Consider the following 16,097-nt stretch of genomic DNA (forward strand, 5'->3'; position numbering starts at 1 on the left):
TTCCTGTGGGCAGCATCTCTCTTTTACAAATCAAGCAGGCAGACTTTCACTAACTACAATAATATCAAACGTTAAAAAAAAAAAGTGTCATGAATTAAAATGGGTATTTGCAGGAGAAGTATAATAATTTTCAGCTTCAAATACAGATATATCAGATGGAATCTTTCATGCATCTGTGCCACGTAACAGCATAAAATTGTTTACAGGAATAAATTAAATTTAATGTAATCACAAGCATATGTAGACAGAAACGCCTTTAACACAGTACCTTGGCTTTTCTGGAGCATCGGAAGGATTACTGCAAAATGGTTCCTGATAAATTGTTTCTGAGAGATCATGATCCAGCAAAGTTGCCATGATTTCTTCACGGCTGGGTGGGGACATGAGCGGCTTAAGAATGTGAGCAGTACGAGGTGTAAAACTTCCATTCTTTGATTGTGAGGGAGAACTGGTAGATCTCGGTGAACTATCCGGAGTTGGAGTTAATGCCTCGTTGTTTCTCGAAACATACAATTCTAAATCCTCAGAGGCTGCATCTATAAGTTCACCATCAGGAGAAGACAATATGGATGCAAAGGAGGTATTAACTGAATCAAGTGGTTGACAGGGGTCAAAAGTGGTTTCTTTTCTAATGTGGCTCTGAATCCAGTCTGAGCTGGTTGGCTGAGGAAGGTTGAGAAATCTCTCCTTATTTACCGTACTTCTATTCAATTTGAACTTTTCATTTAAACAAACCTCTGTCTCTTGTGTACAAGAGGCATCGACAGAGTTAGATCTAGAAGCTGAAGGATGGACATTTTTCCTCCATTGGCTATGGCAGTGGTTCTCGTTATTGTCCAGTGAGGTTTTCTCAAAAAGCTCAGGGCTCAGAGAACCAGATCTTATCCACTTACTTGTGCTTGACGAATGCTGTTTTTCTTCATCAGATTTTTGGTCATTATGATATAGAAAGTCATTTTCTGTTGTTTGTCCAGAACCAAGATCTTGAACTGCGTCACTCAAAAATTTCTGGGGCAAATTTTGATCTGCTGGGACAAACTGGCTTGCAGAGTAAAAACTGCAAAATCCTGTTTGCCCTATGGTATTAATATCAAAGTTGTAATTGTGATCTGGAGACAAGCTATCTTCTAGAGAGTAACAGCTTTCAAAACCAGGGTCTGAAAAAAAAACGGGGCTGTCGTCAGACACAGAATGATCGATGCGACTAGTGACCTGCTGGCTTAAGGACTCCATTTTGGAAAGCTTTGCTGATTTTTCTTTAGGTTTTGTATTCCTGGGAGCACGTGCTTTTCTAGGTGATGTGACTGTCCGTGACCTTTTGACTGCTTTATTCTGTTCCACGGGGCACGGTGTACTTCTGCTCAGCTGTGTTTTAACCGGTAATGGTTCCTGTGCAACATTTGCATTCTGAGCTTTCTGCTGCCTCTTCTGGAGCAACTCTTTCAGAACAGCTAGGCCGGACTGTCCTTCACTGAACACTGACGGGGCCACTATAGTCCTGTTTTTATACTGAGAGATGGGTTTTGGTTGCATGGTCGTTTCCGAAAGAGGTTTCTGTTTTACCGTTTCAGGTTTAAAATGGGACATGTCGAAAATAAACCCTCTTTGGTTTTGATCCCAATTTAACTGTTTCACTGGACTCTTCAAAGAGGTTACAAAACAGTTCTTAGGCAACTGAAGAGGCCCAGGACTTTCCTCAGATGACTTAAGAATAGAAGAACAAGGATCAGAATGCTTGGAAGCCTCTGGTAAACAAAAAATCTGCTGTTGATTATTGTCTTTACAATGCAAATAGTTAGTGGCATGCAACTGATCCATCTTTGTTGCGTCCAAAGAGTCACGAGCTTCATTTAATTTTCCAGCTGATGGTAAATACCTATTTTGCAAGTTTTTTATCTCTTCTGCTTTTATAGAAGTTTTATCTTTAGAGATGTGCACATTCTGTGTTACCTGAGTTGAGTGATTAGATGGGTCAAATATGTTTTTAACGAGAGCAGGTTCCTTCATTCTAAATACAGCATTTTGAGTCCTAGGCCTTTGAGAGCTCATTTTTGGTACTTCCCTTCCAGGTGCCGGAGGAGTAGATGTGAGAGATGAATGAGGGTCTTCTCGAGGAGCAGGTAAACACTGTGCATCTCCAGGCTTATCAATTTCCATCAATGAATGAAAACAGCCTGACGAATTACCTTGTGCATCAGCTCCTGAAGGGAGCTGTGCTGATGGTAGATATCCTGCTGGATAGCCAGGCAGAGGACCATCCTTCCGATTATGAAGTGGCTGTGCACTGAAAGAAATCTCAGGCAGATCTGGACGTTTCAGCACAAACTTCACTTCTGTGGTAGAGTGAGTATTTCCTTTTTCATCTTTAAATACCATGCGCTTTCTTGAGGACGCTTTTTCTGTTGTTTTCTGTCTTTGCTTTGTTCTAGGTTTCTTCTTTCCATCATCTGCTGTTTTATCAGCCTGATTCATCTTTTTCTTTTTCTTGGTTGACACAGCGGGGCTAGCAAATTTCTTTTTACATTTCTTAACCTGAGTTTTTGCTCTACTATTTTTTCCTACGCTAGAATTAACAGTCTTGCTGTTGTACATATTAGGGACTCTAGTATGTAAAGCTTCTCTATCCATGTTGGTCAGGATTTCTTCTGCTTTTGGATCAGTGGGAGACCAGCAGCGAGGTGGGGATGTGTTTACTGGGCTTGTGCTTCTCTCAGAAAGAAAACCTAATTTAGACATAACATCACTATAGTTATAGTCACAGTCTTCAGCTTCGGCATTATATGACGGTGAAGGAGGAGAAAGAATCGTATGAGTCCTTTTCCTGAAAGATAAAGTTCTTTTAATATTTTTACTACCTGTTTTTTGTGGTTTTCCAGCTTTTTTCTTGGTGGACTTATGTTTTGCTTTCCTTTTGTGACTTTTCTTTGGTGTTAGTGGATAAATAGGATATTTGGTTGCAGGAGAGTCAGGAACTTTTGGCCAAAAGTCTTTTAAAGGTGCAAGCTTTCTATATAAATTCATCTTTTCCTCCGTGAGTACTACTCTTTCCTCACTAGAATCTACTTTCCCTAGTTTAACAAGCATATTTTTTCTCCCTCTAAATCTATTGATGATAATATATTTAATAATAACAGGTGGCAATTTTTTAGAAAGTCTTCTACGTTTTCGAGACTTCTGAGACCCATCCAAACTTTCAACACTTTCTATTGGTTGAGGTAGATTAATTTTTGAGTTGTGTGCGACAAAGCTTGATTCACTGTCTTCAGTCTCATAATTTACCTTCCGTTTAGTTCGAAGTGTGTATTTATTCCCACATAATCCAAACGACTGCTCAGTTTCAAGAGATCCGTCTCCAATCTGGCAGTCATTACAATTAGCAGTACTTGTAGGCATTTTGTTTTCAAAAGCCTCAAGAGGAACTTGGACTAAGTCACTAGGTAAAGCACTATCCTTATCAGGAATATTACTACAAGCATTACCTTGTGTATAGCAGCTTTCCTTCACTGATACAACATCATTTACAGTTGCAGGCTCCTGATGATTGATAAAACTATGTTTCTTTTTATTCAGCTTCAACCTGGACTGTTTGTTGCCTTGCTGTAATTTGTATGTTACAGGAGCTAACTTTTGTGGTCGGCTGAGACAATTAGAAAGAACAACACTAGGAAAGAACATATAATGTGCTGCTTGTTGGCTGAGGCTTGGCTTTTCTGCTTTATGCTCCTGAAATTCTTCATACCTAATTTTAAGCTTATTAAGGCCACCTTCATCAGTGTTATTTTCAAGTGAATGTACCACAGTTCGACTGCCTCCTGAACAAGACACCAATTCACAATTTTCTGTAACTGTTGCTGGAAAAAAACTATTTATACTTGCGCTGCTGGATTTTTCATTTACTTCAGAGGATATTTTACCTTTGGAGTGGCCAGAGTGGCTCAAATCAGAAAAGTTAAAAGAGTTTTTATTCAACATGCTGTCACCAATGTGGCGGCCCACATGCATAAAAGAGACATCCTTTTCAGCTTTTCTGATGCTAGTATACTTCCTGCTAGGTATTTGTCTGCTCACTGATGAAATATCATCTTCATACTCAAAAATATTATTTTCACATGAAGAAACAGGGAGAGTATCTTTCTTGTTACTCTCTTTATGTGAGTTTTCTGCATGGGTACTATTGCTGAATGATGTTGGGTACTTTGCTGTGTAAGTGCTTTCTTTTGTAAGAGAATGGACTGAAAGTTCAGGTCTTGTTTCCGTGTTTGGTTGCGAGAGGTCTTCTACTAAATCTTCATTATTCAAAACGTGGTTAGAAAGGGCACTTGTGTGTTTACACTGAAAAGTAATTTTAGCAGAAGACGGGGGTTCTAGTGTAGCAGCATCTTTGTGAAAGATTGAGGTCTTTACAGACATTTTGCTTGTTGCAATGACGGAGGAGTGAGTTCGAGAACTTTCATTATTCAAAGGATTGTCTGAAATGGAAGACAAGCAATTTTACTCTAGTTTTCCTGTAAAAAGAAAAGAACACCTAAGGTATTAACCCTTTTAATGATATTTTCACGAAAGCCCTCCCCTACAAAAACAAACACACACCCCCACCAAAACCTCTTCTAACTTATATTCCATTTATGATCATGACAACTACAGATCCCAAGTACATGAGTTGCTTTATCAAAATCACATCATTAGTACATTTCTGTCTCAGATATTCTGTCAGTTACTCATAAATGGTGGACATACATATATATTTCAAAGATTTCATACTGGCTTTCTGAAAGAAGGTTTCTAAAATCATTTTCCAAAAAACACATACAAAGAGATTGACTTTTAGAAAAGCTTGTATCCTGGTTTGTCCCTGAGAAGTATGCACATGTACAGGCTCTAAAAAACAAGGGAATGTACTTAGGTATTTTCTCCATATAGAAAAGTAATTTCACAGAAAGCTGAAGCATGAGCTTATAACACAGCAAGGGCTTTGGATCAACCATCCTGTGTGCCAGCTGTAAGGTTGTTTGCTGCACTTTAAAGCAGAGCAATCCACCACCCATTCAGGCATTTATGTGAAGAGCTTGCACTATTTAGTTAATTATAAATTCATATCCACAAGTTAACTTTGCCACAGAGGTCTACAACCAGCATGTGCTGTGGTAACTGTGCAGACTCATGACATGAACTAGGACTACTTCTCCTCTCTTTCATTGTTACTTTCAGCACCTTTACTGCAGGGTAAGTATGTGCAGGAGATGGTAAGTAACAAATTAACATCTGTTTCGCAGGACATATGCTTGTTTATAACTATAGTCAACACCAAGTAACTACAAAGAGTTTATTCCACTGCAGAGGCAGATACCACAGGGCTCCTGGCACATGGCAGTTTGTTCACGTGTCCACAACTCTAGCTGAAATGCTGAAGGGGAACAGGAGTTAATGAAACATGCTGTATGTTTTGGAAGCATGAGCTGCAAACTGTCATACTAGATGGGAGGTCCTTTGAGTATCTGCTTTTTTTTTTTTTTTAGTCTAAACTAATTTGTGGATTATCTTAGATTCATAGTGCCTTCATCTTTGCAATTTATTTGTAGCAGGGTGAGAATAATAAACGGAAGTCTCAATCTGTTTCTAATAACACTTCCTAATGCATACACAGAGTCACTGAGCTGTGAAACACAGCTGGGAGATGCAGCCTGTGATTCTTGGGAGTAGGAGGAGGTATCCACACAAAGAATGAGGATGATTAATTGAAGACCAAGAAAATGGGAGTTCAGTGAAACACCACGTAAACATTTGCAGGATACCTGACTATTCAGACACCTATGAAAGCTGCAAAAATACTATTAATCAATCAGATGTTACGGACACTGAGATTCATGTGTGGATAAACATTTTTTAAATTCAGATGAACTGGACTGAGATCTGTTTGAGTATCTCCTGTTTTACAAAGTTTATATATAGTAGAAGTTACTTTATATCCGATTAAATGAGCAGTAATAAACTTATTTTAAGTGGACATTCTTTTCCTGCATGTGAATATTCAAAATACTTAGACTATTCTACAATTCAAACAATGATTTAAGATACTATTCCTTTAGCCAGAAACATCCCTTTTTACAGTAAGTTACAAAGTATAGCAAATAAGGAAATCACAATTGTGCATTTTGCAAAATCAATCATATGAGTAAGTACATCAAGTAATGTATTAATCCTACTATTATACCTTTTTATATTTTTTTATACTATATATAAGCAATGGAAAAAAGCTAACTATGCTTTTAAACAGTGAACATGAAAGAATGGTTGAAGTTGCCTACGTACTAAGATCACATAGCTCACCTTCTTCAATACAGAATTGCTTATGGGTATATTAAAGTATATTTTGTGTACTGATACATGATGTTTATTAGTTTGTCAAATAGCTTCAAGAGACACTAATACATAACTTCTGTAACAGATTATATCCCTTCCCCCAAGAGCAAATGCATGTGCACCAACAAGATTTTTACACTAAACAGTTTTTACTACGGATTAAGGAAAGTTTCTACCAAAAGCCACAAATTAAATTAACCACAAATTTCAAATTTTAAAGACAATGAAATATGAGTAATACAACATCTCTGAAACAAAGAAAATCAATTACTGTTGATTATACCAAGAACAAAAATGAACTTAATACTAGGATAACTCTGGATACAGATGTATTCTATCCCCACCCCAGGATACGTACATTTTACATTGTTTCACTCAGAACTTTATAAATATGAAAGTAGGTAGCTTGGCTAATGAAACAAATAATATTAGTTATGTATTTGCCTAATCTCAGTGTGCATTCTAGTAACCAAGGTTATTTCGAACAAAGACAGACTGTTAGAAAGAGATGGCAAGACCTATCTCTACAGATTACATTTTTTTTTTTAATATTTTAATAGTCTTTTGAAAGGCAGTTTCTTCTGCAGCAGCCTTCTACTGCATAGTTTTAACTCATGCAATCCCAGGATGTGAACATGCAATCTGCTGAATGTAACACAGGCTCAAACAAAGGCTCACTGTATTTTAGCATGGGTGGCAAAATACTTGCAAAGCAAAGTTACCCATCTAAATTTACACAATCATACATTTACTATACATGATAAAATCCCAGCAGAATAAGTGGTCCTATGGAATCATTAATTTTAGCAGCATATTTGTGGAACAAGTAGTAACAGAAAAATACCCCTTGCAACAAAGAACTTCTCCCTAACACTTATTAAACAATACCCTTTTTGAACCATTTATACAGTAGGAAATGCAGATTCTGTTAATTCACTGTAGATGATGGGATTACAATACTGTTGACTGATATGGAAGATGTCAAGGGCCTTCTTCTGCTATAGACTGCAATACATTTCCTTCCAGCTGAGACAAGAATCAAAGATGCTTACGACTTTCAAGAATTAGCAAATTGATCTGAAAGCAACCTATGACCCAGTTAGTGATTCAACTTCCAAAGCCATTTTTCTATTTACTTACCACCATTTTCATCTGCAGTCCCATCTAACTGAGGTATAGAGAGATTAGTTAGGAGCATATTGCTACCACTCCACTCCATTTCTTCCTCTGAAGATGAATCCTCTTCTGTTGAACTTCGATGCATATTTTTACCAGCTGACCTAAAGGAAATGAAGGAATCATTTAATGCATAAATCTTCAAGTAGAAAATACCTAAAGCCACAGGGAACCTCAAAATCAAAAAGATGCGATGTTACATGGTTGTGAAATTTGGGCAAGCAAAGTGAAACCAAAAAAACCCTGTTATATTTCTCACTAAGAAACTCAAAATATTATTATTTTAACAGGCAATGAAAGTAGTAAAAATTCTAAAATCTACAGAGGGGAACAGCAAAAATCACTTGGTTAGGAAATTAGGGGATTCCAATGCTTGATTTTGCTTCAATTTCACTGAAATTTAATTTTATTGCTTGAAACTTGAGGACTAAAGCAACTGTCCAACATGCTTTTCAGTTTAGCTCTTAGGAAATGGCTTTTTTTTTTTTTTTAAAGGAATCTCTCTCTCATGGCAGGCTTAATTAAAGCACAATCACCAAAGAAATGTTTGTTTCCATCCCTCCTTGAACATTCTGAAGTTGCTGTTGCTAATACTTCAGCCACTCTACATTAACTGCTCCAAGCTGCTGTTTTTAAAGTCATAAATCTGCTGGAGAAAAAAGAATAAATCTACAAATACAAACTTCTGATGATTTTTTCCAGGTTTTTAAGGTGGAATTACTGTATAATGAGGAAAAAAATAAAACAGAAAGCCTCCCAAAACAAACCCATAAGTAAATTACCACTCTAGAAGCACTGAATAATTTGATTTCTTCTTTAAAATAAATCATGAGATAGACTTAATTCTTTGAAGTGGCAAGTTATCCTGTGGTTACAAGAAGCGAGTCCAGATAAATCTTTAGGAACTTTTCATTTGTTTGTTTTTGTTTTAAGATAAAAATAAATCTATCCTAGTAAAGAATTTTTTTCAATTGATGAGCAGCTTGATATACATAAAAATATTATTGTGTAGTACCTTAGAAGGTGTAAATACCAAGGTTTTGAAGTCATTTAGGTCAGTGTGCTTTCTCATTGCTAGTTCATCTACTTTTGAAGAACCCTTATCTGTAGAGTACAACTAGATCATGATTTATGCGCATCATAACACCACAAACATCTGAATGTGCTCAGCAATGAACCAGCTTGGATTAAGCCGTGTTTATTAGTTCAGGAGCAATAAGTTCAAATATGGTTATATGATTCCAGACTAACTCAAGTCTGGAAGCAGCATGGCTTGAAGGAGAGACCTCAGTAACAAGGACAGATGGGCTCACAGTGACCATGAACTAAGTCAACTTAGTTTCCCCTCTTCTGTGCTCCCAAAACACAAAACATGGAGAATTACAGTGCAAAGACATACAGCTGTATATCCAAGTGAATATCAAACTGAGGGGAGAAACCAATACTCTGGAGAGTAGGGCTGTTATCCCAAGGGATCTTAATAGGTTGTGGAATGAACTCACAGAAATCTCAAAGACTTCAGCAAAGACAAATCCAGTGTCACATAAATTGGATGAAATAACTCCATACACTGCTATGGGCAGGAAGCTTAGGGATATGGTTTAGTAGGGACGGTTAGTGTTAGGTCAGAGGTTGGACTCGATGATCTTGAGGTCTCTTCCAACCTAGAAATTCTGTGATTCTGTGAAGCTACCTAGGTACGAAATGGTTTTGTGGAAAAGGATGTAAAAACCCTGGAGGAGAAAACTCTGAGTGCGCAGTGTGCTTTTATAGCTGCATCCTGGACTGCGACTGCCAGACTGTAGCCAGTATCATTAGCTGTGAGGCTGCATCTGGAGTATTGGGCTCAGTTTTGGGCTCCACACTACAATGCTGACACTGACAAAACTGGTGCAAATCCAGCTGAGAGGCACCAAGGTGACTGGAGGCTGGAGCACATGATTCATATGGAAGGGCTAAGGGAATAGGATTTGTTCAGCCTTGAGAAAAAACTAAGATCTTGTTGCACTCATCAGAGACTCGGTGGGTAGATGTAAAGAAAAAAAACAGATTCAGAGGCCCATGGTAGTATGATAAGGGGAACTGGACAAAGGGCTTCCTCAGGGAATGTCATGTATAATGAGAAAATTCTTCACCATAAGGGTGTTTGAACACTGGAACATGTCCATAGAGGCTATGCAACCTCTAGCCTTGGAGATACTCAAAATTCAACAAGAAAAGGTCTTAGGCAGCTAATCTAGTCAAAGCTGCTTTGACCACAGCACTGGACTAGATAACATTTAGATGTTTCTTCTAACTGGGATTATGCTATGATCCTGTGCACAAAGCAAATCTTTGTCAATATTAGTACATCAAGTCAGGCTTGAGACAACTTCTGCAAAGAGCAACTTGGATCTCTCTGCATTCAAGCCTAGCATTTAGATTCCAGGAAAATTTTGTCTAACACTGCATGACACCACCATATGGCTCTTCATGTCTTGCTGGGCTTTTATCTCCCATCAGAAGTCAAATCCAAGCTGTTTAATTCAGTCACTAGGGTGTTGTGGCAACACGTTATCTCAATATATCACTTGATATAATAGAAGATTGGTGGATTCCCAATAACAGCAAGTCATAGTATGTATGCATGTATTAAGAAGCAGCACGAACAGAATGAACCATGAGCAGAATAGGGTTGGATCCATCGTCAGACTCAAAGTGGTTCTTCATGCATGACCTGAATCATACCATGCTCTCTTGTGAAGTCAGTCCAAATTCTGAAGTGATCACACTGAAGCAAAGCTTGTAATTCCCTCTAGATATCAGCTGACTCCACGTGGAAGCACTTGCTATGTACATTCTCCCTAGTGCTTTCTGTCTGAGATGAAGATGCAGGCATACATGAGCAAGCTACTCCTGAGCCATCTCATCATGTCTGATGAGTTTTTTAGATGGATTCTTTATTGTATAAAAGCAGTTAATTGCTTCAGGATTTACTTGACTACAGAAATTGTATAGTCATGCCTATAGACAGCTGTGCCCAAGCTAATAAATTCTGCAAGATATAGGCTAGTTTTACACAAATACTGCAACTAAGATTAAAGAAAAGTGTTTTAGATTCTGGAAATTCCAACTTTCCAGAGTACTGAGGGGAAAAAAAAAAAGAAAATAAAGGTCAAACAGGAAAAGTTGCTTTAGAGATGAAGTATCTCTAGAACCAGGAGACTAATGATCTAACTTTGGATTCTGTTACAACTTTTCTGCATGCCTTCATAAAATAAAAGATTCAATATTTCTATGCCTCTCTTGCTCTCTGAATCATACCATAATTGTGATTTTCTATTAAAAAAATATCAAAATGTTACATCTGTTAAGTTTCTCATCTCTCAAATAGAATTATAAATACCAGAAGGTGCCTGCCTAATGCATGAGTGACGAGAAACTGGATATGCTTCTTTCAACAGTCATCAGTGCAGACTACAAAATGTCATTACAACCTGAGAAGGTGTTCCAAGATTCTTGGCCTTAAAAATATTCAAGCTGCTGACCTTTAGCAGTCTAACAAAGTGAGCAACATTCATGTTTCAATTTAAGCTTTGAGCGAAGAAACAAATGGGTGTTCTGAGAAGAACACCCATTCTGGGTCAGGTCAGTCTTTGCAAGAATGTTTCTTAACCATTCACTGTAATGAAAGTTAAGCCACATGCATGAAATACACCTTACATTTGTACTATATTCATGGTGTGACTTTAAAAAGAGGTTACAACTAAAATTTTCATACTTGGACTTGTAGAAAAAAAAAAAAAGCTACTCAATTTTTCCTCAAACAGCAACCTAGAAGCTTATGTGAAGTCAAACCTAAACATTTCACCTATATCTGAAACTGAAAGAGTCACATATGAAACTGAAGAGTCACAGCATCAGCTGCACAACTGCATTCTGTCCCAAGATCTGCAGAATTTTTTTCAATGCTTTCAACAGAGACATCTCTACGGTGCACATTAGCACACTTGAAAACAGGGGGAGGAGGAAGAGTAAGGGGAGAGGGAGAGGAGGAGGAAAGGATGTGGCAGAGAAGAACACATTAAGAAAACAAAATCACATATATACCTTCTTTTTGGCCCAGGCTCTTCAATGCTACTGTCCCACCTTTGCGACATTACCAAGCTAAGTTCCATTTCCTCTTTCTCGCACTGTGGCTCATTTTCTTCATCATCACTGTTCTGAGAAATTCGACAGCTTCCAAGAGAACGATGGTGAGAGAGTGTTTTGTGATGTCCCATCTGATAGCCATCATTCTCCAAACCAGCCAATAGATCAATCATGGCCTCATCAGCACTACTGTTCACTGCAGAAAGAGCCCCCAAAACACAATTTATATTTTGTTCTTGTAAATGACTAGTTATACTCTCCTGGTAAAACAAAACCATCAACATTTAAAAATCTACTCGCTTGCTACTGTCCAAAGCAAAGTGGTTACAGAAACAAAGCACTCTTCATACCTGTCTTATTTTACAGTTTTATCATTTGTTATGTTTTGTAGTTCTTTAATTAGAATACTGACAATCTTCATTTTATTTCTGCCCTTCTGTTCCAACTGTAATAGATTTAGTGGAAGCACTTCTCTCGGCCTCCACCCTCCTATACTTCCTCATGTTCAGTAAAGCCTCACTCTCCCCTTTCATTTCAGCATGCGTGCCAGCTTCTGAAACATCCCTGCCTTCTCTTGTTCTCTCCATCTCAATGGCTGCACTAACTTTGTTGGGCACTTTTCTTTGTGCCGCTTGGAAGACTTTCAATCACTGCATCTCATGAAAGATGGTGCTGATTTTTAGTGACTGGTCCTTCTTTCGTTTTGGAATTTCCTATAATGCTTAATTTCATCTCCCCTTTCTTGCTCCTATAATCTGTGTTACTATTTCTATGCTCCTTTATTTCACACCAAAAGTTCATCTGATTTTGTTCATCCCTTATATCTTATTTTTGATTTGTTTTATCTGAACCGAGTTTATACCAGCTCATGCATGTTTTCTCATTCTTCATTTTTATTTCTTAAGCATCATTCCAAGTCATAATTTTTCTATCACTCTCTTCCTGATTACCTTTCATTTGACCTCATCACCAGTTTATGGTTTCCAGTCTATTAGGCATCTTTGTTACTTCTCTCTCCTTTTCCTCTGGCTGAAGAACTACAATGTCTATTTTCTTTCCTCAGGAAATACCACGATTTACAGTGATCCTGAGAATCATATGGGTCTCAATATCTGTGACGAAAGCATTTTCCATTTTCCCAGCTTTACAAAGGCTTCACAAGACACCACACTATCATTTAGAATGGAAAACATTGCCTTTGCTGGAGTTCTGAATAAACTTCACTTTCTTGCCTTCTTTGCCCTTCATAAGGCCTGTCATTAACCTCCAAACGACTTCCCGTAAATATAAACATTATTGTATATTTCACAGCAGCAGCAGTAATGTGTTTCACAGCCCTTATGGCACTTTGAATCTACAAAGGCATAGTAAAGACTAGTCCATGCTATGAAGGAACATGAGAAACTGATGGTAACATGAGACACCAGCAATTAGTAGCCACATGATAAAAAGATAAAAGGAAAGAAAAAGAAAGAAAAAAATAAGGCGTAAGATTTCCATCTGATTCCCTACCCACTGGAAAAAAATGCTCCTTTCAACACCCCTATTTGGTTGAGCAATTCAAACACACAGACACAGGACACATCTGTGTAACTATTAGCCATTTCTCAACCTCTCAAAATAACCTTTTCACTACAAAAATCAGCGCGTATGTTTATCAGCTTCCATGTACCTTCTCAGAACGTACACAGAATAGCATGAGCTACGTACCTTCTATCTCTTCTATAGTATTTCTACCTGAAGTAACTTTCCATGCAAATTCCTTTGTTGTGCTATTCTATTATTGTTTTCCCCTCATGCCACCCATGTTTGTTTGCTGTCATGGTCTCTCTCCCTCTCTTTAATATTTTATTGTTCGTTTTTCTTTGCTTTCAACCATTCTTTTGTATCCGTACATTTTGGGAAATATTTCTTGTGTAATTTGCCTCTCATTATCAGCCTACTAGAGCCCAGTATCTCCAGACAGCAGAAATTCTAAAGACAGCCCATGAGCATGTTCTCTACCATTACTGTGAAAAAGACACGCTAACTGCAATAATATCACAGACAGACAGTCAAAATCCTGTTTAGTCTAATAGTTTTATTCCTACAACCCAAGGAGCATAAAGAAGAGTACTACCCTCCAAGAGACTGCATTGAGCTGACCCGTCAAGAGGACAGGCTTACCTAACCAGTAAAGCACAATAGCTTCTACAAATACACTGTACTGGTGACATTATTAGAAAATAAGATGTTTTGTGGTGGCAGAGGTGAAGTTTCAATTTGCTTGACAAATTCTGTGAGATAAAATACTTTCTTTCACAACTAGCAGGGTAAGAGAGCACAATGAAGACTGTGGAACAATAAAACAGCCCAGAAGAAAAGACATTCCAATTATACTCACTAAAAACTGCAGTCTGACTCAGTCTTTGAGACAAATGATGAAAACTCTGACTATTCTCCACAATGTTTAAAATTGCTTCTTCATTAATAAGTGCTTCCTCTTCTTTATCAGTATGCATCCTATCAGATTCTTTAAAAGAAAAACAAAAAGCAAAAGGATAAACCTTCAAAGAGTCACAGACATCAATACAGTATGAAAGCAAACTACTTGAAATGGATTTTACTATTAAAGTTTGTTTCCATTATTTGCTGTAGCAATTTTAAAAGGCTTACTCTAACAACAAAATAAAAGTGAAGCTACTCTTCAGAGTTTTTTTCACACTTGACAATCAAATCTTCCTTAGCTTCTGCTAATAGCATATACAGCCAAAGCATGACATAGATTTACACCTAAGCAATTATGCTATTAAAAATACTCACCTTTGTTCATCTTTTTATCTTTATGCACTTCTACCATATTAGCTGGCGTACACTGAAAGGCTTCAGGAGAAAGTACCTCAGAATGTAGTGTTAGCTCAGCAGAGAACTCCTCTGATCCATTACTGTAGTCCACTGATCCTGATAACGTTCTAGTTAATTGAAAACCAAATTTTAAATGCATATTTAAGGTTTACACAGAATACCATAGTTTATGGCAAATGGCTAAGCACTTACACAGAGAAGTCATTTTGCTTGAGGATTTCTTTAAGTCTCTTCTGAAAATATTTTTCACTCTCTGTTGCTGGCACAAATCCACGGTCTTTAAAATTTAAAAAAGATATGTTATTCACTTTTTCTTGGGCCTCCCAACACAAAGAGAGGCTAAAATTCCTAATTCTATTAGGAAGTAGCTCAAAGTGGAAGTGTCCGCTAATTTTAAGTGTCAAATTCGAGGGCTGATTTTTCAAGTGTATTTAAAAACTTGAAAATACTTCATCTACTCCCATTGATCTCATTTTCAACTGCAAGTATTAACAGCATTTAAAAATCATGTGGCAATTACATCAAGGTGAGCATCCACGAAAAGACAACTTAATCAGTGAACAATTTTGAAAATTTTGGTTTATGAAGCCTGAATAGAATTACAGAGAAACACAAGAACAAAAAGCAATCAGAAAGTACTTTGCCTCAGCCAGAAATCTATCTTTTTCCTTCTTGCAGTCCTCTAACTTGCTTGCCAAATATCATTCATATTTTAAAAGAAACAAGGCCTAGGCTCTACAGAGAACAGTCTTGTTCATTATGCAATTAATTTGCAGAGCACAGTCCCATGTAATGAATTTTACATAAAAATAAGGGATTTCTCTACCCTTCTATGATTTTCATCTAACATCACCTTCGCTTTATTTCAAGGGAACTGGCCTTATCATAAACTGCCATTGAAAGGTTCAGGATAAGAGATTTAATTTTGCCAGTATTTAAACATTTAAATATTTTCCATCCCAGAGTACACAACCTTAATTGTCATCATCATTTATCTTGCTGAATGCTCTGCAGCTAGCTCAATCAAGATGCTTTTAGGCAAGGTTTTGTATCTTACTTTTAAATCTGGAATACACATCCTGGTCAATCAGTAAACTTGGAACAGCAAAACAGTACAGCTAAAAAGCCCTGAAATTTGATACACTGCTTTCAACTCTACCTCCTGCTTGCTTCTCATTCAAAGTTTTTGATAAAGAGCTGCATAATAAATGCTTGGTGGTTTGTTGTAATTGTTTTAAATTATTATTATTATTATTATTATTATTATTATTATTATTATTATTATTATTATTATTATTATTATTACCTTGTGAATCTGGTGTCTTAATCTGAGAAGATTCACATTTCTCTCTCCGTCGCTGCTTCTCATCTTCCCATATAGCTTGCAAACCAGGGTTTCTGCCAATCTGGGCTGAAGTACACAATGACACATGAAGGGAAGTCTGTCAACATGATAAAATGGATTTTTCCCCCCAGATTTAAAAAAAAAAACAACAAAAACACCTTTTTTTTTTTTTTTTTTTTTTTTTTTTTTTTACCTTTTTTGTCATTCTAACCTGTTATTATTTTTACTGCGATTCTTGCCT

The 16,097-nt window shown here is 37.2% G+C and overlaps 1 protein-coding gene across 3 annotated transcripts in view; it reads right to left on the bottom strand.

Annotated features, from left to right (window-relative positions):
* Window positions 1-16,097, bottom strand: part of REV3L (REV3 like, DNA directed polymerase zeta catalytic subunit) — a 116,863-nt gene that overhangs the window by 37,923 nt on the left and 62,843 nt on the right. For 2 of the 3 annotated variants that reach the window (XM_082757234.1, XM_082757235.1), the window contains 7 exons: window positions 15,818-15,922; window positions 14,704-14,788; window positions 14,470-14,618; window positions 14,051-14,179; window positions 11,626-11,863; window positions 7,501-7,640; window positions 269-4,469 (listed from right to left, as the gene is read on the bottom strand). In XM_082757234.1, the coding sequence (XP_082613360.1) occupies window positions 269-4,469; window positions 7,501-7,640; window positions 11,626-11,863; window positions 14,051-14,179; window positions 14,470-14,618; window positions 14,704-14,788; window positions 15,818-15,922 (5,047 nt within the window). Of the gene's footprint in view, window positions 1-268; window positions 4,506-7,500; window positions 7,641-11,625; window positions 11,864-14,050; window positions 14,180-14,469; window positions 14,619-14,703; window positions 14,789-15,817; window positions 15,923-16,097 lie in introns of those variants that run through there. The other variant, XM_082757236.1, reaches the window with a different exon arrangement.

The sequence above is a fragment of the Aythya marila genome, assembly GCF_965140915.1.
Source record: "Aythya marila genome assembly, chromosome: 3".
Classification (NCBI taxonomy): domain Eukaryota; kingdom Metazoa; phylum Chordata; class Aves; order Anseriformes; family Anatidae; genus Aythya; species Aythya marila.